We start from the raw sequence: 21,987 nt of genomic DNA on the forward strand, positions 1-21,987 counted from the left end.
TTACGCGGCCCCCTTCTAACCGTGTGTGTGTGTGTGTGTGTGTGTGTGTGTGTGTGTGTGTGTGTGTGTGTGTGTGTGTGTGTGTGAAACAAAAACACTATACATAAAATCTCACATTTTACATTTCAAAACAGTAATGTGAGATTACATAGTTTATTTTTATTATATTTTTATTATTATTATATCCCAATTGAGTCGTCGCTGTTTTTGTGCTCTCTACATAATATTACATTAACTAAGTTGGAATGGCGTTTTTGAAGGATGAGGTTCTTCTTTTTTGGGGGAAAAACAACCCACAAGACTTATCTAATGAATTTAAAAAATCCCCAGGAACCTCTATTTTGTCTGTTGATATAAAATTAAAGTCAATAGATAACAATTATAAAAGTTATAATGGACAGAAATGTTAATTCCTTCCAATCGATTTATCACTCAGTCTTTATGGATTGGTTCAAAATTATGACAGAGATCCAGTAAGACCCATGGTTAGACCCAAGATTTGCACCCTCCGGTAGCAGGCTGCGGGATTGAGGTGGATTCCTAGTGTTACTCATCTTCCTCTTCTTCTTCTTCCCCTTTCGGCTTTTCCCTTCAGGGGTCGCCACAGCGAATCAACCTTCATCATTGAACAAATTCTCTGTATCCTCCTCTCTCACACCAACTATCTTCATATCCTCTCTCACTACATCCATAAATCTTCTCAACCTCTAGTTCTGCCTCCTGTCTTTTTGTCATTGTAACAGTTTCTAGTCCATACAGCATCGCTGGTCTCACCACTGTCTTGTACACCTTTCTTTTCATTCTGGCGGATAGTCTTCTATCACATAGTACCCCAGACACTTTTCTCCACCCATTCCAACCTGCTTGATCCCGTCTCTTCACCTCTTTTCAACACTCTCCGTTGCTCTGGACTGTTGACCCCAAGTACCTGAAATCCTCCAACTTCTTGATCTTCACTCCTCACCGCTCCACCCGAGTTTCTCTCATTCACACACATATACTCTGTCTTGCTCCGACTAACTTTCATTCCTCTCCTTTCCAGAGCATATCTCCACCTCTAGATTTTCCTCAACCTGTTCTGTGCTCTCACTACAGATCACAATGTCACCTGCAAACATCATGGTCCATGGAGATTCCTGTCTAACCTCATCTGTCAACCTGTCCATGATCACTGATGGAGTCCCACCTCCACCTTGAACTTCCCTGTTACACCTACAGCACACCGCACCACTGTCTCACAGCCAGCATACATGTCCTGCACCAGTCGAACATACTTCTCTGCCATTCCAGATTTCCTCATACATTACCAGAGCTCCTCTCTTGGCACCCTGTCAGACACTTTTTTTCGGTCTACAAAAACACAATGCAGCTCCCTCTGGCCTTCTCTGTACTTCCCTGTTACCATTCTCAAAGCAAACACTGCATCTGTAGTACTCTTTCTAGCCATGAACCCATACTGCTGTTCACAAATGCTAAATTCCGCTCGGTCTACTTTCCACTTCTCTTTCTCATAACGTCATTGTATGGCTCATCAACTTTATCCCTCTATAGTTGCCACAATTCTGCACATCCCCTTATTCTTAAAAATGAGCACCATCCGTCCTTTTATTATATTCCAACCTCTACTGTGAGAATGAAAATGTTTCCCATTTTGTTTATTCATTCATCATTCACTTCCCTGTGCGAGAGACAGACGTCCAACCAGTCACTCTTATCATTCAGACAATTCAGTCTTCAATCATCCAACTGATTGTTTTTGGATTATGGGAGGAAGACAGAGAGCCCTTCAGGAATAAGGAGAACGTGAGAACATACAGAGAGAACACATCTAAATGGTAGCTTTCTTGGCCCCTGACCCACCTAGAAACTGTTTCAGCCTTTTCGTAAAAAGTATAAACCGACAATGAAACTCACAAAAACAATGTGATTTATTTCTGTTCCATTTCACAAGGAAATGCCTTTGCTCACAAGGTCTTAGAAAAAGACAAATATTTATTGGCATCTTACAGTCAGAGTGGATCAGCTGCAGCCACATGCCACAAACACACCTTCAAATGACATTTTTCTCCCAGGTGGGGAAAAAAAAGGTTCTGTGAAGTCTTGAGTAGCTTTCAGAGGCAAAGAAGACCCGCAGAAACTGTCCTCGATCACATGATTATCCAGTGAAATAAATTGTACACGGCCCTGAAATATGATTACTGAACTTGAACATGCAGAGTGAGGATTGTTGATGCAGCAGAGCACCTGGCAGCAACCAGCACAAACACAAAACCATGACAAAAATAACACATGCACCCAGCAGGATAAGTAGACATAAACAGGAGATAAGATCAAATCATGGTGTTAAAGGTTCAGCGTTTGAGGAGATGGTTTGCTGATCAGCCTCAGTCTGATATCTCCTCATTTTGTTTGTGAAGCAAGATATCAATATTTAAATTATACAATCACCTTACCAACCTTTATCTACTTCCTCCCAACTGTTTTTAATTACATGCAAATACATTGGAATTGCTTTGCAATTTCCTGCAAATTTTCAGGTTTTAAAATACCTTGAGTAATTTCTTAACACTTAAAAGTTAATTCCCCTGAATTAAAACTGAATTGCTACCTGGTAAAGGTAACTATGACCTACTTTTAAAACATTTTTATATCATATTTAGATAATTTCAAAGCTAGTTTAATGTCTTACTCATTTTGAAGAAAACTTAATTGGACAAAAAATGTCCAGATGAAATGGAAGAATTTTTTTTCAGAGATCAGATTTTTAGCCGATATCCATGTTCAGCTGTCAATCATCCAACCATTCACTCTCATTCACACCTACAGAAAATCTATGGTCTTCACAATGAATTTACTGGCTGTTTTTGGATCGTGGAAGGGAGACAGAGAACATTAAGCCACCATGACGCCTTTTCCCTTATTTTTTATATTTAATTTTTACATAATTCAAAAAATGATTTTCAGGGAATTACGTGCTAGTTTTAAGGTCACGTCTTGACTATTCTGGGGTTATTTGAGGTATCTTTCACAGAGTTCCTTTCGGATATGTAAGAAAGGTAATTTATCGCTGATCAACCGTGATTTTGTAAAGTAAAATAAAAAATATTTCAAGACCATAAACACATGATGGGCATCCTGCCCCGAGGCTCGGCGCCCTGGAGCTGGACAAAGAATAAATCTACCAGTCCTCCATATCCTTCGGTGAAGGAAATTCATCACCAGAACTTCATCATTTTCCTTTTCTGCTTCATTTCTGAGGAAAAGGCACTTTTGAATAATGAGAGCCGAAAAGCAACGTTTGGGGCGGAGACGGATGAACTATCAGGGCAGTCAACGGAGTTGTTCCTTCAGCCCACACACAGGAAATTGCTGTAAAATAAAAAGTTCAAAACCTCTATCATTAGACAAAAAACAGAAGGCGATTTTTCTTTGTAACTCTCTCATACTGCACATTTTGCCACTGACATGCTTTGCCACTTATTCTATTTTTTTTTTACCATTTTTTTCTTGCTTAAACTGATTTGAGAATTTCAGGTAATCTCTTTTTCTATTATTTGATACATTTATCTAGATTTTTTTAAGAAAAAACTCGACCATTTTACATGATGTTTGATATATGTTTTTAAAGAAACTTCTCAGTGATTTTCAGGTATAAACAGCTTCGGCGTGTAAAAACAAGCACTTTCCGTGGACGTGGGTGATTCTCCGGCGGCCTGCGTCTGTCATCAGCTGGAAGCAGAGCTCCGGCTGAATGTCGGACTCCTGAAAAACACTGGAATATTCCCACCGGGGTTACAGTAAAGACACAGGTGGCTGAGGAAAATACGCCGACGCTGGACGACCGCGACGGCTTGGACTGTGGAAAGTGTTGGCCACGAACATTCAAGTTGAGGCTAAACTCCAAAAGGTGAGGGTCAAAGTTAATGGACGGCAGGGAATCCCACCGCCCTTTTTTCTGCTTCAAAGAGGTGTCCGTCTGGAAAGTTTATGGTTTGGGGAAATTCCTGCTAAACCGCTGTGAAATCCAGCTTCAGCCCTCGGTTAGAAGATCCAAGTACGGGATTAAAAAGGTCCTGAGGGGGTTCGTGGGGCTCAGAGGCAGGGAGGAGATGGTCCGGTGCCTGGACGCCCAGAGGTCAGTTTACCCTTGGTTTCCGGGTGGCTTGCGGGTCGAGGATCAGGGTTTGGTCTTGTCGTGTCGGTGAAGAGCTTCGGCCTGAGCTCTCAGGCTCTGGAACTCCTTCTGGATGAAGTCCGTCAAGGTCTTCCTCATTTCCAGCTACAGGGAGGGAGAACAGAGATGACGGTCACGGTCTTGCATTTCTGTTCCTGTAGAATTTGCACGGGATGCAGTTCCACCCTCTCACTCATGGTGTCGCTATGGCTCTAAGACACGTTTATTTAAAAAAAATTAATTATTGATGCAACCAGGCGCCCCATTGGTCAGCTAAAACTCAGAGACGTCAACGCAACATCCTGACTTACCAGTTTAATTGTTTCTGTGACCGAGCTCCTACCTCAATCTGCTTGTATATCAAATACATTTTTCCCATTAATATGAGCTGAGACGAGATTCATCTGCTCTGTAAAGAATGTAAATACAATTAAATAAAAAATGTACTTTACGAATAACAAATACCGTTTAAAAAAATAATAATAAATAATAAAAGAGAACGTAAAGAAATAAACTGGTTTCATTAAGTGTGTTCACCTCAAAGATCGGACAAAGATGCCGGTGGCGATGAGAAAGTTGGGGGTGTTTTTCATTTGATGCTCAATCACATAACTTAACTTAACTTACTTAAACACATTTAATGCTACGATATGATGCTTTATATGACATGCCCAATTTGCCAAACTATACTATTAAACTTAATCTAGTGAGAGAGTGAATGCCGGTCTTCTTTTTAAAACAATCAAACCGTGTCCGACCGGCTTTGAATGTCTCTTCCGATGCCTCGTACATTACCATTCCAGCCGTCTGCTGCATCAAATCCCAGTAAACATGTCCTGCCACAGACGATGCAACAACTTCTCCACCTCTTCATGAACAAGTCGAATACATGCACACCTTGCTCTAGTTTTCCATGACTTCTGCTGAGCTACCTGGAGATGGATTGTTTTTAAATGCCGGCCAAGAGCTCATCCCACTTGCTCCTAACTCAGATCGTGGCTCGTATCACAAAGCAAAGAAATATCAACTGAGCGACGGCTTGTATCTTTTAAAACTCGTAAGTCAAGGTTCCACTGTAGCATCAGTGAGACTCTGGATTCATCTTATTGGTATTAAAACCTGGTTGTGACCCCTGGATGACAATCGGTGCAACCCAACGCTTGCTCACCTGGCTCTTGTTCTGGGCGCGGAGAGACTCCACCATGTCTCTGACGCTGAAAGGCTTCCCCACCAGGACTGTGATTTTCTAAAAGTGAATTAAAAAAAGTCAAAGGTGGCAAAAAGTTGACTCCGAGGTGACAGAGGGCAAGGCCTACCTTTCCGGTCTGAGGGATGTAGGGTGTCACATTGGGTAGGACGTCGCTCAGACCTGAGACAACGACAGATTGATCTCATGTCCAATTGAGTTGTGATTTTTTTTTTTTTTATGAAATGTGGATCAATGTCTGCTTAAAACCCTATTTTTCCTTTATATTTTACATTTTTGGGGGGAATTTACTGATATTACACACTGTATTTTCAAAAATAAGAGAGATGTCAATAACAAAAAAATGTATAGATTGTCAAGAGATGAAAGTCAAATAAGCAAAATTATTTAAACATGAAGTTAAAAGGAATAAAATAAAAAAATCCCCGGTGGAGGAGAGAGGGGGAGCGCCAAGGCGCCGTCACTCACCGATGTGCCAGAGCGGCAGGATGACGGGGTTCAGGGGACACTCTGCGATCAGACGCCCAACTCCTGGGACAAACAGTGACTGTCACTCGGGCTCGTCATCCGGTAACTTTTGCTTCACGAACAACAAACACTCACCCCATTTTAGACGGATGAACTCCTCTGTCATGTTGATTTTACCTATGGACATGCATCAGACAAGTTCCCTTTCATTCATTTTGTTCAGTATGAATTTGTCATTAACAGCTTGTTTTTTTTAATCAATTTTTACAATTCTATTTCACATCAAGTAAACTGTTTGGAGCACCTCTATGTAAATGCTGTGATTTTTCTTTTTTCTTATTCGAATGAAGAGTGAAGGAGGCGGCCTGCCAGCTCACCCTCAGGGAAAATGTGCACCCACTCCCCTCTGTTCAGCTTCTCCAGGACAAAATCCATCCCTTTCTGGTAAACGCCGTCGCCTGGACACACACAAGCACACACACAGACATAGTATCCAGACACACACACAGAAATACATAATCCAACAGGCAGACCGTAAGACGCACACACACTCGGACACAGTAGGACTCCCATTGGGGGAGTGTGTTCTCTCACCTCTGCAGACAGGGACACACTTCCCTCGGCTGAAGAACCTGGAGTGAACCTCCCGGGTGAAGCAGATGTCAGACGCTGCTGGAGTCCTGACAAAAAAATTAATAAATGAAAATTAACCATAAATCAAAAAAAAAAACATGAAGTGAAGATGAAGTCAATTAAAGTTCATTAACAACAACTAACCAGCGCATCTTGTTGAAGTTCCACAGCTGCCGCAGCTTCAGGATGCCTGTCAACGCAAAACCCACTGTTATTTGGGCGAACGGGGGCGTCGGCCCGAGGAGAACCTCCCACTCGCCGCTCACCCCAGATGTGAGGGTCGTCCATGCAGGACTGGTGATTGGACAGAGTGATGAGGGGCGTGTCGGCCGGGCGCCGGTCGACCAGCTGCAGCAGGACGTCCTGGTTGTGGACCGTCATGTGGTTCATGTACTCTGGGGGGGATCAGAATGTTTGAGAGGATGCACAAAAAGAAACAAAAAAAAATTAGATGTAAAAAATATCTGGAAAATTTGCTGAAAAATATCCTACAATGTCAAGCCCTGACTGTCGTGCAGAGACTGAAATGATTGAAAATTAAATATTTAAAATTAACATTAATATTGAGAAGAAGGTTTCTAATAATAATTCAGGGAAGTCAAAATGACTTTGAAAGTGACTTGAAATAGTCTACGGTTTACCTTAACTTCAAATGAATTATTTTGTGAGTCACAAAAAATGTAGCTGAAAATGTGATTTAAAAAAAAAAAAAAAAATTAGAAAAAATAATAATAGATCTATAAAATTAACATATTTTGTCAAAATAACCCAAACATGTATTATAAATCTCAGAAAATAAATGTTATCCGCTGGTCTGATTCCCTAAATCCTCATTTATCCAGAATGTGTGGTTCTTCCTGACTTACTGGTCCAGAAATAGGAGTAGGAGCCCACCAGGCCCATGATGAGGGAGCTGGAGAGCCTCCATGCCAAGGCGGGACTCTGCGGGAACGGCCATCGGACCTCCAGGGGCATCGCAGCACTCAGCGACACGGCATCGACTCACGTGACCTACAAGCGTTTCCATGACGATATCACAACGTGAGGGACAGAAAGGGGGTGTACTGAGCTGAGGATACACTCTCCTCCTACGGCATGCTGATGCTCAGAAGGCCTCGATATTGACCTAGATATCTCAATAGGTTCTGGTTGATCGATCAACTTACTGAGCTTAAAAATAAGTCACTCAAGTTTTTTAAACAATATTTATGGAACACCTCAGAAAAGCCAGTGGAACACTGACAACACAAGCCATTAAATGTGAAAGGAATTACTTTTGTATAATATTCTAATTCAAATGTGATTGTTGTTGTTTTTCTGCATTCAATTCATATATATTTGTAGTTAAAAATCTTTTTGGGGAATGTGTATTTCCATCAAATAAACTCCATTGAATTATTGAAGAAAATAATATGAACTGGAAAAATACCACAAGTAAGTAACCTGGATTGAACCCAAAAAAGAGAAAATAATTTGCAAGACAATTGACATTTTTTTAAGAGGTCAATTATGGGTTGATTTATACAAAAGAGAGTAAATTACCTGTAAAATGATTTCTGTTTCACTTGAAAGTCCAAATTTGATGTGTAAAATGACACAGCTTTAACTATTTTATTATTAAATATCATCTTGTTCATCTTTTTCAATTCCAGTCCAAGGTCAGAATATTCCTGATGAACTATAAATAGAGACGTCTTTCGTAATTGACAGATATTTTTGTCTATTATAAATGTAAGTAATGATCCGAATTCACGGTTTGAATACGAAGTTACACATTGATAACTCACTGAACAAATGAGACTTCATCTGTCCGTAGCTCTAATTCAGGACCGACCCTGCACTATCCTATCAGATCCATCTATGGCGGACATCTACCGGGCTTACACACATTTCTAACGCGAGGTTAACTTCCCCGAAGCCGCATAAAACACATCCGAGCGCCTGGGTAACTTGGGAATCAGAGAAAAGTGCAGAAAGTCAAACATGTAGCTCACCTCTCCCCAGCTGGCAGCCTGGCGGCAACGACCCGGAACTGTAATGACGCGTTGAATTCTGGGTAATTGAGTTTTTTTGTCTTTACCTTTTTTCGCAATAGTACTATGGTTACCTATTTTCTCCCTCTATCAGAGGATATGTATATGATGATTTTTTTTCGCCTTTGATTATTTTTGACAGAATAAATAGAAAAAAAGGAACACCAAAAAATGTTTATAGGTCAAATGGACCGGACTGTATATACAGAAGTGACATAGCAAATAAAGCAGCAAAGGCATAATTCATTGCGAATATTATATATTTCAAAATTCGTTACGAAGAAACATATTACCTTTCAAATACCCTATTTTTATCTTTAACCAGAGTGTCGGGATTGAAACTAAGAGCATGTTTACGTTAAACGAGTCTTGCTAAAATTATTATAATTGTTTTTTCTCTTTTCGAAGGATTGTAACGGTCCGATGGTACGGAAAAAGACGCCAGCCCGGATTCGCGGGGTCTCGAGGAGCTGCACCAATCAGAGAAGTCGTTGCTACATACTGGAACCGTGGGTAATGTAGTACGTAACGCCTTTACGATCATAATCACTGATTTGGCTTCGACGAGGTCCGATAACACCTTTTTTACAGAGTTTTAAAAAAGTCTCACTGTTAATTTTCCATTTTGATCAAATAGAGTTTCATTACAACAGCAGCCGACCTCTCACTGACTTCTGGGTAATGTATGCGAGAAATGTAGGCCAAAGGTTAAGCATGAGTGGTTTGACCTATTTCCTCATGTGTCTTTTACCCCTTGAGCTACCATGTATTGAGTTAAGTTTAAATCAGCATTGTAATCTCTACTTTATAGTAATACGTATAACAGATGAAACAGTTTAACTGTCACACAGTATTTCCGTTTGATGGATTTAAGGTGAGGAAATGAAGTCACAAAGGATAAGCAGTGAGGTGGAAGGGCAGAAATCGTCCCTGTCAAGTTCATTTTCTCACCTCCCACCACAAATTACCACAAAATCAAATTACACCCATTGTACAAACAATCAAGCAATTTTATTAGAAGAAATTGGTATTTTTTTTCCGAACGGGAATTAATCTTAAGATCAATTTTGGAATAAACAGACAAACTGATAATGTATTTTTGCCATGTTGTGCATTTGGAAAGAAATTGGACCCCTTTATGATACTTTGTCCAAACAATTTATTCAAATAGCATATAAAACCTTTGTACAAGGCGAAACGAACCACTTGACCCTGGGTTCATAATAAAAATCCTTGGGTGAACCTGCATTGTTCATTTTTAGAGGAGCAGCAGCGAAGTCCTGCTGAAAAAGTTCATAATTGCAGGACAGTAGAGCACAAACAATATTTCAAGCACAAAAAAAACTATAAACTCAGTCATTCCTAGGCACAAAGTGCAATAAAAATGCATTACGTGTACGTGACTGTGCATTTGCATGGTATGTTTTCTTGTTTACAAGTGATGCAAATCATTAAAAAAAATTAAATTAATGAAAATGTGCATTTTATAGCACCGTATCTTGCAACATTCACCCATCCTGAGTTCGACTCTGGAGATGATAAAGGAAGCCGGTGCTGCTGGTCTGGTCTGGACCGCTGGGCCGCTGCTGTTTCACCAACTTGGTGCAACCAAGTTCAGGCCCTTCAGTGCCACCTCAAACCCCAAGAAACAGGCCTGGGAAGGACGAGGGAAGAAAGGAAGTGGGTTTCTTTATAAGGACAACACAGAAACAAACGCCAGATTGGCTCAGCAGCAGGTAGATATAAATTATCAAATTGATTTTTTTTTTTATTGAAATTTTTTTTCTCCAAATTCCGTATGTTGTCATTGGTAAATTAGATTTTAGTAAGCATTTAAAGAAAAATAGGTGGAAATCACCCAATAATATGATGGAAATTGACTTGAAATTACTGGAAAAACATAAAGGTAATTGGTTTAAAAAAAAAGAAAATCAAGAAAATAAGTCCGGTAAGAGGAGTCATGGTGTTACTCGAACATTAGCCATAGATTAGTAAATGACGATAAGACATGACCAGAAAGGTGGTAGAAAACATTGTCAGTGTGGAAAATACTTGAATAAAATTGCATAAACGACAGCTTTAGAGATGACCAAGTTTCTCCATGTCTGGTCAAAGGTTTTACCGCGTTGGCAGGAAAAGCCCGGAGGAAGACGGCGTTGAATCCCTTGTACAGTCCCGTCGGCCCTTCTTCCCTCAGCAGCGTCTTCAAGACGTCCAGCAGACCCTTGTACTTCCCCTCTGCAGCTGCAGGAATGCGTCTCAGTGTTTGTTTTAAAGAATTTATTGTTGTTGTAATTTCATGCTAATCTCTCTTAGCCCCCCAAGTCGTTTTGATGTAATTTGGAAAACTCAAAGTTAATGTTTCCACAATAATCGAGTGCTATAGCTGATTAGCATTAGCATCAAAGCGTTAATTTGGGGCAATAAACAATCTGGGTTTGGGTCTGGACTCTCTGACTCGCAGACAGGAAGAGCAGCAAATCGAACCGCCAACCGGCTGCACCACACAGTTTTATAAGATATTTACCTCATTTGAGTCTCACCTGTCTGGAAGTTGGACTTGAGGACGTCTGGAGGAAGAGCGATGGTCCAGTTTAGGATCCCAGCAATGCCACCGGCCAGCAGGATGTTGGGGGTGCTGAGCTGAGACACGCTGACGCACACACACGAACACACACACACACACAAGCAAAGGGGTCAAGTCTAAAGAGCCCAGAGATCTCGTGAAGCTTCTCTGTGTGTGTTACCGTGGCGACTCACCTTTTCCCCTCTGGGGTCAGTAGGTTTTTCAGGTATTCATAGGTCAGGAAGTAGAGACCATTAGAAGGCACGTCTGTCCAGGAGAGAGCAAATTATTAATTTGCAACATTTGCAACATCAATATTTAATTCAAGGGTGACAGACAGGTTTCCTCCTTCCTACTATTATCTCCTCCTTCCTACTATTATCTATTACTGTTATGTTTTTGCTGGAAACTCTGGCACAACAATTTCCTTCGGGATAAATGAAGTTGTTCTCATCTCATCTCATCTCATCTCAAAAAAGATAAACAGGTTTTAATTGGACTTCCTATTGTTTTGTAATGTAATTTGCCACATTGTCCACTAGGGGGCGACAGTGTCACAGAGCACCTTTATCTGTTGAATGGCATTTTCAGATTCTTTTATTTTCTTTTTTTTCCGTACAACTTTTCATTTTCGGATTAATTTTCACTCATTTTCAGCTCAATCGATTTCCAAGTTATTTTTTTCACAAATTCTTATTCTGACAAACTAACTCTATTGTATTTTCTTTATTATTATTATTATTATCCCCCTTAAATCTTGAAATACAGGAAACTGAACCTGACAACATTAAATGTTGAGAATTCAATTATAGAGACACCTATGAATTAATTCTCAGTTATTGTACAATGATTTAGAGCTCAGGTCCTTTTGAATTCCTCGGGTTGTTTGGACAATTTTAGGCACATTCTTGATTGACAATGAAGTTTGAGCTCCGTCATATTGGAATATTCAATTGATTAGATGTCCCGCCTTTCTCTGGCACGCCAGGTCTTCTCGTCCTGTCCACAGCTGGATCTCGTACCTCTGATAAGTGTGAGAATGGTTCCCTTATAGACACTCCGGATCCCCTGCTGTCGGTAGAGTTGGACCAGACAGTCCAATGGACCGGCGTATGTCGTCTTCCCGCTGCTAGCCTGGACCTGCAGGGCATCACAGGGCATTAGGTCAGCCCATCGCCATGGCAACATGGGTCCAAACAGCAATATTGATCATTTCTGTTGAATTTCTCCAAGTTTTTTAGGATATTAAATTGGTGATTTTTATTGTTCATACTGTTCTAAACTATGTTTCTGGTATCGCTTGATGGTTTCCGAGGCATTTCCTGGAGGAGAAATACACAGTTTTTGTTTACCGCCTGGGTTGACATTCTGCTCTGTGTCTTCACCCGGCCTGTTAATCAGCGACGCGATATTATCGTTATCGGCGCAAGTTTATGAGCCGGGGCCGATGCCGTGGCCCCAACTGACATTCGCCTCTTTTCTCGAGTTTGGCTCGATTGGCTTTGGGTGGTGTTCCAGCACTTCATAGATCCTCCTCCATGTGGCCTGGACATCTTAGTCCAGAGGCAAACCGGGCAACACGAAACACACAAACACTGGAGGGGACGGTGGCGATGGTGGATTCGCTGCTCGGTCTGCGGCTTCTTGTCACACAAAGCAAGAGAGGAGCCAGAGAAGGCTATATGCTAGCATCCATGCTAACATGCACTCTGCGCGGGTTCGATTTTTGTGTTCAGTCGAGCAGGAACTGTGTTAGAAAAGTACTAATTGACAGTGGGAGGCGGAATTTCTCCTGGACCATCACCTGTCAATCAAAGGGTCAGCTGTCAATTACAGACATCCGAACAATTCACTCTCTCGTTCACATCTACAGGCAATTTCGTCTTCACTGAACTGCTGACTGATTTTGGACTTTGGGAGAAAGATGGGAGAACATGGAGAGATCCAACAAAGATAACCCGTCTCACCTGGACTGTTTTTTTTTTCCAGTGAGGCGACCTTACCTGCAGCAGGCATTTAATCCTTTCCCCCGGAGCCACGATGACGGTGGTGAAGACTCCTGCCAGACATCCGGAGAGGAAGATCTGAGCGTGTCTGCAAGGAGACAAGACGTTTCTTAATCAACTGACAGACGTGGGGGTCGGGAGAACAAGTCGGGCAATTCAGGTCCAGCTCAATTTTCCCTTTTATTGCAGACCGAGGAGCTTGCAGCTCCCTCTTTCAAGGGGGACAAAAAATGGTAGATCTGATATTCTCATATTACAACCTACTATGTTAAAAACGCATATGGAGGGTTGTTGAAGTGAGAGGCGGATTTAACATGGACGGGTCAACTGTCAAATCACCCAACCATTCACACGTAGATTTAATATAGGTTCTTCAAATTAACCTGCAGACTGTTTTTGGATAGCGATAGGGAACCCTCTCCTAAAGCCACAAGTGTAACTTCCGTTTTCGTCATTTCCGACTCTCGCAAGTGCTCTTGAACCCGAGTAAACATTCCTCCCGGGTGAGACACACGACGATATATCTGGAGGGGCAGCAGGCGGCGGAAAACACTCTGCGCTGACAGTAGAGGTCAGCTGAGTGGTGGGCGGCGGTGGGGGTGGAGGGGGTGGAGGGGGTGTGCCGCCTCAGCCGGCGAATGATAACACGGGGGAGGGAAACATAAAGATAGACAAGAGAAACACCGATCTCGTGTACGCTTTCACACAAGAGCTGAGGTTCAGCTCGGGACCAGATGTTTACAGTTAAAGCTTCGGCATCCAACTCGATGTTAGCGATCAGACGGGGCGGGGGGGAGGAGTCCTACTCACGTCAGGGGTTTGGACGGGTCCGTCCGCTGGAGTTGTTTTCCCAGGCCAAAGCCGAAGAAGCTGATAGCCATCATGGGGGCCACGCCGGCCAGGGGGGCCCCCATGCCTTTATATAGGCCCAGGAGTCCCTTGAATCACACACAGCAGCTCATACTCAGTACTGTTCAAATGTTATCGCAGTTTTAGCAACATAGCGGGGAACCTTCTTTGGCTGCAGCCAATCAGGGTGTGTCTGGGCGCAACTCAACATCCAATCATGGTGGCGGAATATGTGATGAAAAATAAATGGCCAGACGTCTTTCATTTGCTCGCCGAAGACGTCTCACATCACCTGAGGCAGTTTTGACTCTCGGTCCCAATACTGGCCCCGCCCCCAACAGATAACAGCTCCTGATTGGCTGAACGGGACTGATGGACAGATGGACCTGACGCTGGCGCCTCTCGCTGATTTAGAGAGTAACTGTGTATGTGTGTGTGTGTGTGTGTGTGTGTGTGTGTGTGTGTGTGTGTGTGTGTGTGTTCACCTCCTTGGATACGGTCTTGCGAAAGCAGTCATATGTTCCATTATAGAGGACGTACTGGGCACAGGAGGCCTTAGGTTGCGTCTGGAGTCTCACCTGTAACACACACACACACACACACACACACACATAGGCTTCTTATTCCCATGAAGTAATGTACATTGGACCCTGACCCGACCCGGCATCTGAGAACGTTGTGTTATATCGCTGTTGAAATATTGTGATTCTTGCGCTACCGTGACCCACAATTTGACTCGGACCTGCCATCAAGTTATTGTTTGTGAGTGATGTGCACACACACACACACACACACACACACACACACACATGCACAAACACACTTATCTCTGCTTGACATAGAGATAAGAGCAACTGTCAATGTCTGCTGCTCGGGGTCACTGATAAACCATCACCCAACAGAACCAGGCAAACCCAGCAGGATCGGTTTGGAGGACCCCAAACAGGAACTTGTGCTGTGTGTGTGTGTGTGTGTGTGTGTGTGTGTGTGTGTGTGTGTGTGTGTGTGTGTGGTGTGACAGTGGACATGTAAAGAACTGTGTTACTTCAGATATTCAAAGGAGTTTGGATAAACTGCTGAAAACTAGTTTATATCTTTTAAACTTCTATTCATGATAATTCTGGGGGTATTTCTTACTGACTTTCTAGTTTATATAATTCATATTATTGCATCATTAGCCTCTGGTTTTGGCAGATGCACATTATCAACTAATCATTTTTTGTATATATTTTTCTTGCAGATATTTTGTGAATATTTTTATTGATTTCTGACAGTTCTTGATATTCCCCACCTGCGCTGATGTTTATGATAAAGAACTATAAAACATGCCTTCAAATCAAACAAACATTGGAAGGGTGATGATAAACTCTATCACACCGCAACTGCAAAGAGCATCAGTATATCGATTTCAAATTGAAAAGTGGTTATTATCATGTAATTACATTGTAGTAGGTGACACAGGATTATGAAAATTGACCTAGATAAGCGTCTGCAGGGGGAGGAAGGAAAAAATAAGACAAAACCTGGGAAGCCTTTGGTTTGTCGAGGCTGATCCCCGTCCTCCGTGGCCTTTTAAGCTGATTTATCAATAATCCCCCCCCTTCCGCGCCAACACCAGTGACTTTTTCCACGCAGACATAAACCGGAAATTCCTTCTTTAAAGAACAAAATTAAACAAGTATGTCTGAAAAATGGAAAACAGAGTGGGGATGTGGAAAACGACTGGCGTGAGTGTGTGTGTCCGTCACCTTGATGGTGTCCAGCGGGTGTCCCGCCAGCAGCAGACACGCACCGCCGACGCCTCCCGCAACGAAGTTCTTCAGCGGAGAAACTCTTTCCTCTCCCCCCATCCTCTCCCCCGCATGATCGGACCCGAAAGCCGCCGTCCGTGCGCGATCCGCTCCCGCACAGCTGAAGAGCCCGGAGGTGACCGCCACAGAGAAGCCCGCCTCCCCCTTCCTGGACTTTGACACGGCGGTCCGTGGGCGGGGGGACCAACGTGGGCCGCGGGGACTCACGCTTTACCGGGAGAGGACTCCCGGGTCCACCGCCCGGGGGCTGGAAAGTGCGAAACAGCGACACCTAGTGGTGAAAATTGTCCTCTGCACCCTTCCTGGACTGACTTCCATGTGCTACAACTGATGCTGATTAAAGTGAAATAAATAATTCAATGGTTAGATTTAGTAGTGATTTGCATTTATTTTTCATTTAACTTCACCCTCTTTTAAATTGTTTTTAATTCAAAATAGCTGGATTTTCACATTTAAGAAGAGATGTGCAGTGAGGCTGCAGAATGTTGAGCCTCAGTGTAGATTGCTGTCTCTCTGTATGTTGCTGTTAAAATGTTTAAATACTTATGCTAGATCAGGGGTCGGCAACCCTTAACACCCAAAGGGCCATTTGGACTCGGTTCCTTGGAAAAGAAAACACTGGGAGCCGCAATTACTTTTTGACCTCTAAAATAAAGGTACCACTGTATATATTGCTTTTTATTATCTTTACACTTTGGATAAACAAGTGTGTAGTGTGTCGCCTCACAGTGTATTACAGAGAAGATTTAATTTCATTTATGTAATGAACTCATTTTGAGCTTTGGGCTTTCAGAGCGTGTGGCGGAGCCTTGACCTGAATTTTAAAAATAAATCGGGAAAAAAATCACTGTGTCAGTAAACAATAAAAAATAAATATTTGCAAAATATCTTCATAACTATTTATTTTACCTGGTTTATGGGACTTCTGCTCCTGAACTTCTGCGCACAGCATCTGCAAATCGGGACTTTGTCGGCTGGCGGGTATACCGGCTTCGGCGAGTGTGACGTTATTTTGAGTGGCGAAAAATAATAAATATAATTTTATTTAATATTTCAAGATCACAATAATTTTCCAACTTAGAAGTAAAAGTTAAAAAAAGGAATTAACACAAATGAAATACACTTCAATTAAATATTTATAATTTATTTTCCCAAGCCACTCGGAGCCGCAGTGTAAAGATGAAAGAGCTGCATGCAGCTCCAGAGCCGTGGGTTGCCGACCCCTGGACTAGATGAACTGTATTTTCCTATGCTCAGATTTTTTTTGTCAACAACTTTTCTTACAAATTTCTACTTACTTACTTGTGCTGAGCGATCATAAAATAGCCGCGAAGAGCCACCAAGTGAGGCACGCAGTTCTTCTGCCTCATGGTAGGCGTGCCTCACCTCACCTGAAGTCACTGCCCTGTACCTAATATTAATACTACGGAAAAAAAAATCATTTTTGGTATTAAACTGTACAGTTGCTACTCTCAAACTCAAATGACATACACATTTCAAGTTTTATGCTGTTCTGGTTGAAATCTTCTTGTTGTGGCAACTGGACATTAATTAAAATTAACTTAAATTCAAGTCACGTTGCCACAACAAGAAGATTTTGACAAGTATTCACCATGACCAGGATGATTGAGAACCTCAACAGACACATTTTATGCTTTTAAATCTCTGCCATCCTTTCACTATATTGTTTCTGGATGCACTTTATATGTTGTAGTTTATTTATTATTGTTTGTTTATTGTGCACAATTGCCGCTCTATTATTATTTTGTAAATTTCATGTCGTGTATTTAAGGTGCCTTTCCTGACACAAAGGAACACTCTACAGATATACACTATACAATATAAATATATATATATATTTTTTTTTGCACATGAACTGAAACATTTGACTCAAATGTACAAATCACCTTACATGCCAGTTCTTATTCATCGACCAATAATATTTGTTTATTTCCTGTAAATTCTGCTTCATAGTGTTTATTATATACTACCTGTCTACTGTGCATATTTCATAAATATCCTATTTCATTATATCTTGTATTGCTGCCACTAGCTGCCCCAGGAAACAAATGAATTCAAATTCTCTGGGTTTAATGGCAATGATATATCCTTGGATATGGATAAATAAACAAATAAAAGTGACAGAGGAGTTGGCATCAGATTGCATAGGCCACTTTGCATTTTCTATATTTTTCCCAAGTTCTTTGTGATAAGAACTTAATGATCTTGTTTCTGTGACAGGCAGAGCATGAGTAAATTTAACTCCACGTCGCCGAGATAAAATGATAAGAAAATAATCAGTGTGACAATGCATTCAAATTTAATATTATCGTGGTCTTGATGTGCGTACAAGAAAGATACTATGGCATTCATCAAAATCAATCTTATAACAGGACAGCTGAAGCCATTTTTTTCATTGAAGTGAAAAAGAAAAATAGCATTAATAAAATGAAATATAATGAAATAAAACATCGACCAGTGTTTCAAAACAAAAACACAAACCCAAGTCCGCACAATTGCCTTGATCGTTTCGGCGCAGTTCCCCTCCGGACCACAAGGTGGCGCTGTGGCACCCGATCCACTTTCTTAATAACAGAAGAAGAAGCAGCTACTTCCGGTTTGGTAGAGCATCTCTCAAATTTTACAAGCGGGAAATTGACACATTTCAATCGAAAGCGGAATTTGTTCATTCTTGAATTCCGTGAACATTTTCACCGACTTCACAACATGGCGTTGAAGCTGCGGGTTACGTTTGTATATTTGTTCAAATAGTCCGTATCATGACTCCTAACTGACCGTTAGCCTACCCTCGCTAGCAAGCTAACGCCCCCGGGAATCACAGCGTCTCCTCCGTGTGTCTTTTGTTTTTGTTTTTCTTATCAACGATCTTTCCTCCGCCCTGCCAAGGGGGTCGAACCTGGGCCATGACGCAGAGGAAGAGGCCGTCCAACACCGTGACCGAGTCCCAGAGCAGGGTAAGTCCCGATTCCATGCTCTTGGCCCCAGGTTCCCCCGCCCAGATGTTGTTGATGAAGATCCTCCGGAAAGAGAAACGACACCTTTCCAACAAGCCTCCATTGTGATCGTCTTTACCGGCCAAGGAATAGAAATCTGGGAATCATTCGATAAGTGAAAAGAAACTTATGACCAACGCGTCATCTTTGGACATTTTAGAAGCAAAGCGGAGGCCGCACGTCCCAGGAGGATGAGGAGGAGGCCACCTTCACCCAACCGACCACGTCTCAGGTTCTACGAGGCCTGGAGAAACTCACGCCTGCACAAGTGGAGCAGAAGGTGACAAGATACTCGCTGGCATTTTTAACTAAACAATCTCATCTTCCTCATAAGCCGTGGAAACCTGAAGTTTAGTTTACTACATTTACTTTTAGGTTACCTGTTGTTGCAATGCCTTGTCAATAATATCTGTTCTATCCGCCTCAACAAGATATTATCACATCGTGTCCCTCTTTTTTTTTGTTTTCAGTTTTACTTTTAAAGGTAAAAGTGACTCATTTCTCATCATTTTAAAATTATTTCTTTTTTTTTTTGCCTTCTGTGCGTCATCTCACGGCTCCACCTTCTTCGGCGAACACCCCGATATAAATTCTTAAATCTTCATTTAATTTGTTGTGTCTTGTGATCCAGACAGCGGAGGTGGTGCAGTACTTCCTGGTGAGGGATCAGAAGAAGATCCCCGTTCGCCGTGCAGGTGAAGCATCACCAGTGTTTTCGATTTCTAGCCCTTATAATTGAAGTTCCCTGTACTTCAGCCAAATAAGTGTCAGGGTTCCTCTTTGTCCTGGAAAACCTTGAAGAATGAGAACAATCTTTCCGTCATGGAAGAAATTAGAGGCAGTGCTAATTGTCCTGGAAAATGACATTTTGATGAAACAGTTCTCATCCCCTCCTAAAAATAACCAAAACAGAACAATTAGTTGCTCAAAGTTAGCCATATTGTGAGGATCACTTCAATGCCAAGTCCTGAAATGTTGAAAGTTTTACCTAAACAAGAGTGGGAACTGAGTACACCAAACTCTTTCACTGTCACCGTTCCTTCCGCGTCAGAAAAAGTGTTTACACCGATGGATTGACCTTCTTCCGATGTTTATCCGTCAGACCTGGTGAAACACGTGGTGAAAGAGTACAAAAACATCTACCCGGAGATCATGAAGAGGGTCTCGCGCACGTTTGACCAGGTTCGTAGGGCAAAACAGCACATAGACGGAGGCTTTCAGATATCAGGTGAAAACTATCCTTTGCCCTTTTTTTTTTTCCTTCCTCCAGGTATTTGGATTGAAGATGGTTGAAATCGACACCAAGAACCACCTTTACATCCTGATCAACAAGCTGGAGGCTGTAGAAGGAGCGCCGCCCATCAAGTGAGGACATAAAGAAACCCACTTATGTGGCCACTGTTTTTCTAAATGTGTGTGTAGGAAGTAAAATGCAGTGCGTCCGTGCTTGATTTTCATAAACGGTGTCCTCCTGATCGGACCTTTTCTCCGTCGCAGCCCCACCAACCCCAAAACCGGTCTGCTCTTCGTCATCCTGAGCGTCATTTTCATGAAGGGAGGCGTCGTACGGGAAAGTGAGTGATTCTCAGCTCACACCTACGTAGACTTTGCATCTCCCGACCCGCTCACGTGACGTGTGTGTGTGTGTGTGTGTGTGTCTCTGCTTGTGTTCCGTGCAGATGTCGTCTGGAACACACTGAAGAAGCTGCGCGTCGACCCCGGGTGAGGGAAGTTCAGCTGAGGTTTTTTTTCGGGCTCCTCCTCACTCTGAATCTTTTTTCCTTTTTTTTTTTCCCTCTTCCCCATCAAAATGACCCGCAGTGAGAAACATGAGCAGTTTGGAGACGTGAAAAAGGTCATCACGGAGGAGTTTGTGCGTCAAAGGTCAGAGTTGACGGTCTCTTAAATGAAGTTTTGTGTGGTCAAACACGCCCCAAAAGTAAATAAACATTACATTATCTGTGGTAAATCTCTGGAAAAAGCTTAAAAATATCCTGATCTTGCAGTGTGAAGGTGTTTAAACAAAACGGGTGTTTCATCCTAGTCATTTAAATTTCTTCGGTCTGAAAGCCCTCCTGGTGCAGCGGCTCAGTCAGGTGACCGAGCTGACCCTCCGAGCGGACGTTCACGGGTTCGAATCCTGGTGTGTTCAGAGCTGGCGTCTCTCAGACCATAGACCCTGGTTTATACCACACCGCAGAGCAGCAGGAGCGTGGAAACCGTCCGGACCGCCGCCAGCACGGCTTCTGGACCACCACTCCCTCCTCACACTGGCCTTTGTGGTCGAGTCTTTTCCCAGGAAGTCTCACTCAATATGTTCTACAGGCTTCCAAGCATGAAGCCCCTTGAAGACTGGACGTCCATAGTCTCGGTCATGTGACTCAGCCGCTGTCTGCAGACAAAAAATTGAAGCCTTGCTAATTCTGTGAAAAGTGATCTGTCTCTACCCAGGGTGCATGTTGGCATAGCAAGTCCCTGCAGCCATGAGCTCCAAGGTGCTGATTCAATTTTCACATCAGCTATGTGTGTGTGTGTGTGTGTGTGTGTGTGTGTGTGTAGGTACCTGGAGTACATGCGCATACCTCACACGGAGCCAGTGGAGCACGAGTTCCGCTGGGGTCAGCGCGCCGAGATCGAAGTGTCCAAAAAAAAAATCCTGGGCTTCGTTGGTGAAGTAGGTTTCTGTGACTCTCAGGCTGTTAATGGACAGAGTGTGTGTGTGTGTGTGTGTGTGTGTGTGTGTGTGGCTGCATAATAGAAAGCGGCTTATCTTTGGACTTAGGATTCTTTATACAGATGCAGTTTTGATGACTGGTAAAAACATCTATTGTTCAATCAGCCACTTGGTAGTGCTTTAAAAGGTCACCTGTTATGGCCAATGAGGCCTGCAGCAAACTTAAAGGCCTTGACCTTCTAGATGTCCGCCGTCAGACTCCTGCTCCTTGGGGTCCTGACCCGACGCTGTTGTGTTTCAGCTCCATGAGGAGGACCCGCAGATCTGGACCCAACAGTACCGCGAGGCCCACTCGTCCTCGAACACATCGCAGCCCGGAAGCAGCCAGAGATAAAGGCGGATCGTTTCTGCCGAACGCCAAAGACTTGGAGCTGCATCAAGACCAAGTTTTTACATCAAGACATCGCTATGATTTTTTTTTTTTTTTTTTTTAGGCAAAACGTTAATGGCTGGTCTGTTTGTCTTCTAAAAATTAAAAGTTCGCACACTTGA

At 42.6% G+C, this 21,987-nt stretch overlaps 3 protein-coding genes across 4 annotated transcripts; 1 reads left to right on the top strand and 2 right to left on the bottom strand.

Moving 5' to 3' along the window:
* Positions 1–1,914: 1,914 nt before the first annotated feature.
* On the bottom strand, positions 1,915–8,510 carry tafazzin (tafazzin, phospholipid-lysophospholipid transacylase). 2 transcript variants are annotated; one of them, XM_086159359.1, is made up of 11 exons: positions 8,477–8,510; positions 7,349–7,493; positions 6,749–6,877; positions 6,627–6,672; positions 6,444–6,529; positions 6,227–6,307; positions 5,985–6,026; positions 5,850–5,912; positions 5,491–5,543; positions 5,343–5,420; positions 1,915–4,279 (listed from the first exon to the last, which is right to left on the bottom strand). In XM_086159359.1, exons 2-11 carry the CDS (start codon positions 7,455–7,457, stop codon positions 4,178–4,180), a joined length of 789 nt encoding a protein of 262 aa, XP_086015485.1. In that variant the 5' UTR covers positions 7,458–7,493; positions 8,477–8,510; the 3' UTR covers positions 1,915–4,177. The 2 variants fall into 2 exon arrangements, with proteins under 2 accessions (XP_086015485.1, XP_086015486.1); XM_086159360.1 differs by lacking the exon at positions 8,477–8,510 and adding an exon at positions 8,270–8,342.
* Positions 8,511–9,507: 997 nt separating this feature from the next.
* On the bottom strand, positions 9,508–15,894 carry LOC147226968 (mitochondrial carnitine/acylcarnitine carrier protein). Its single transcript, XM_086159688.1, has 9 exons — positions 15,685–15,894; positions 14,422–14,514; positions 13,898–14,025; positions 13,085–13,175; positions 12,104–12,221; positions 11,276–11,348; positions 11,059–11,168; positions 10,638–10,759; positions 9,508–10,169 (listed from the first exon to the last, which is right to left on the bottom strand). Exons 1-9 carry the CDS (start codon positions 15,784–15,786, stop codon positions 10,107–10,109), a joined length of 900 nt encoding a protein of 299 aa, XP_086015814.1. The 5' UTR covers positions 15,787–15,894; the 3' UTR covers positions 9,508–10,106.
* A 2,625-nt stretch (positions 15,895–18,519) lies between these two features.
* Positions 18,520–21,986, top strand: ndnl2 (necdin-like 2). The gene is made up of 10 exons (XM_086158933.1): positions 18,520–18,722; positions 18,922–19,041; positions 19,393–19,456; positions 19,864–19,943; positions 20,032–20,126; positions 20,259–20,335; positions 20,441–20,483; positions 20,583–20,645; positions 21,321–21,435; positions 21,737–21,986. The coding sequence occupies exons 1-10, from the start codon at positions 18,672–18,674 to the stop codon at positions 21,827–21,829; spliced, it is 801 nt and encodes a 266-aa protein (XP_086015059.1). The 5' UTR covers positions 18,520–18,671; the 3' UTR covers positions 21,830–21,986.
* Position 21,987: the final 1 nt, after the last annotated feature.

The sequence above is a fragment of the Fistularia commersonii genome, chromosome 14, assembly GCF_037954325.1.
Source record: "Fistularia commersonii isolate RoL2024-O1a breed Wild chromosome 14, RoL_Fcom_v1.0, whole genome shotgun sequence".
In the NCBI taxonomy this organism is placed as follows: Eukaryota; Metazoa; Chordata; class Actinopteri; order Syngnathiformes; family Fistulariidae; genus Fistularia; species Fistularia commersonii.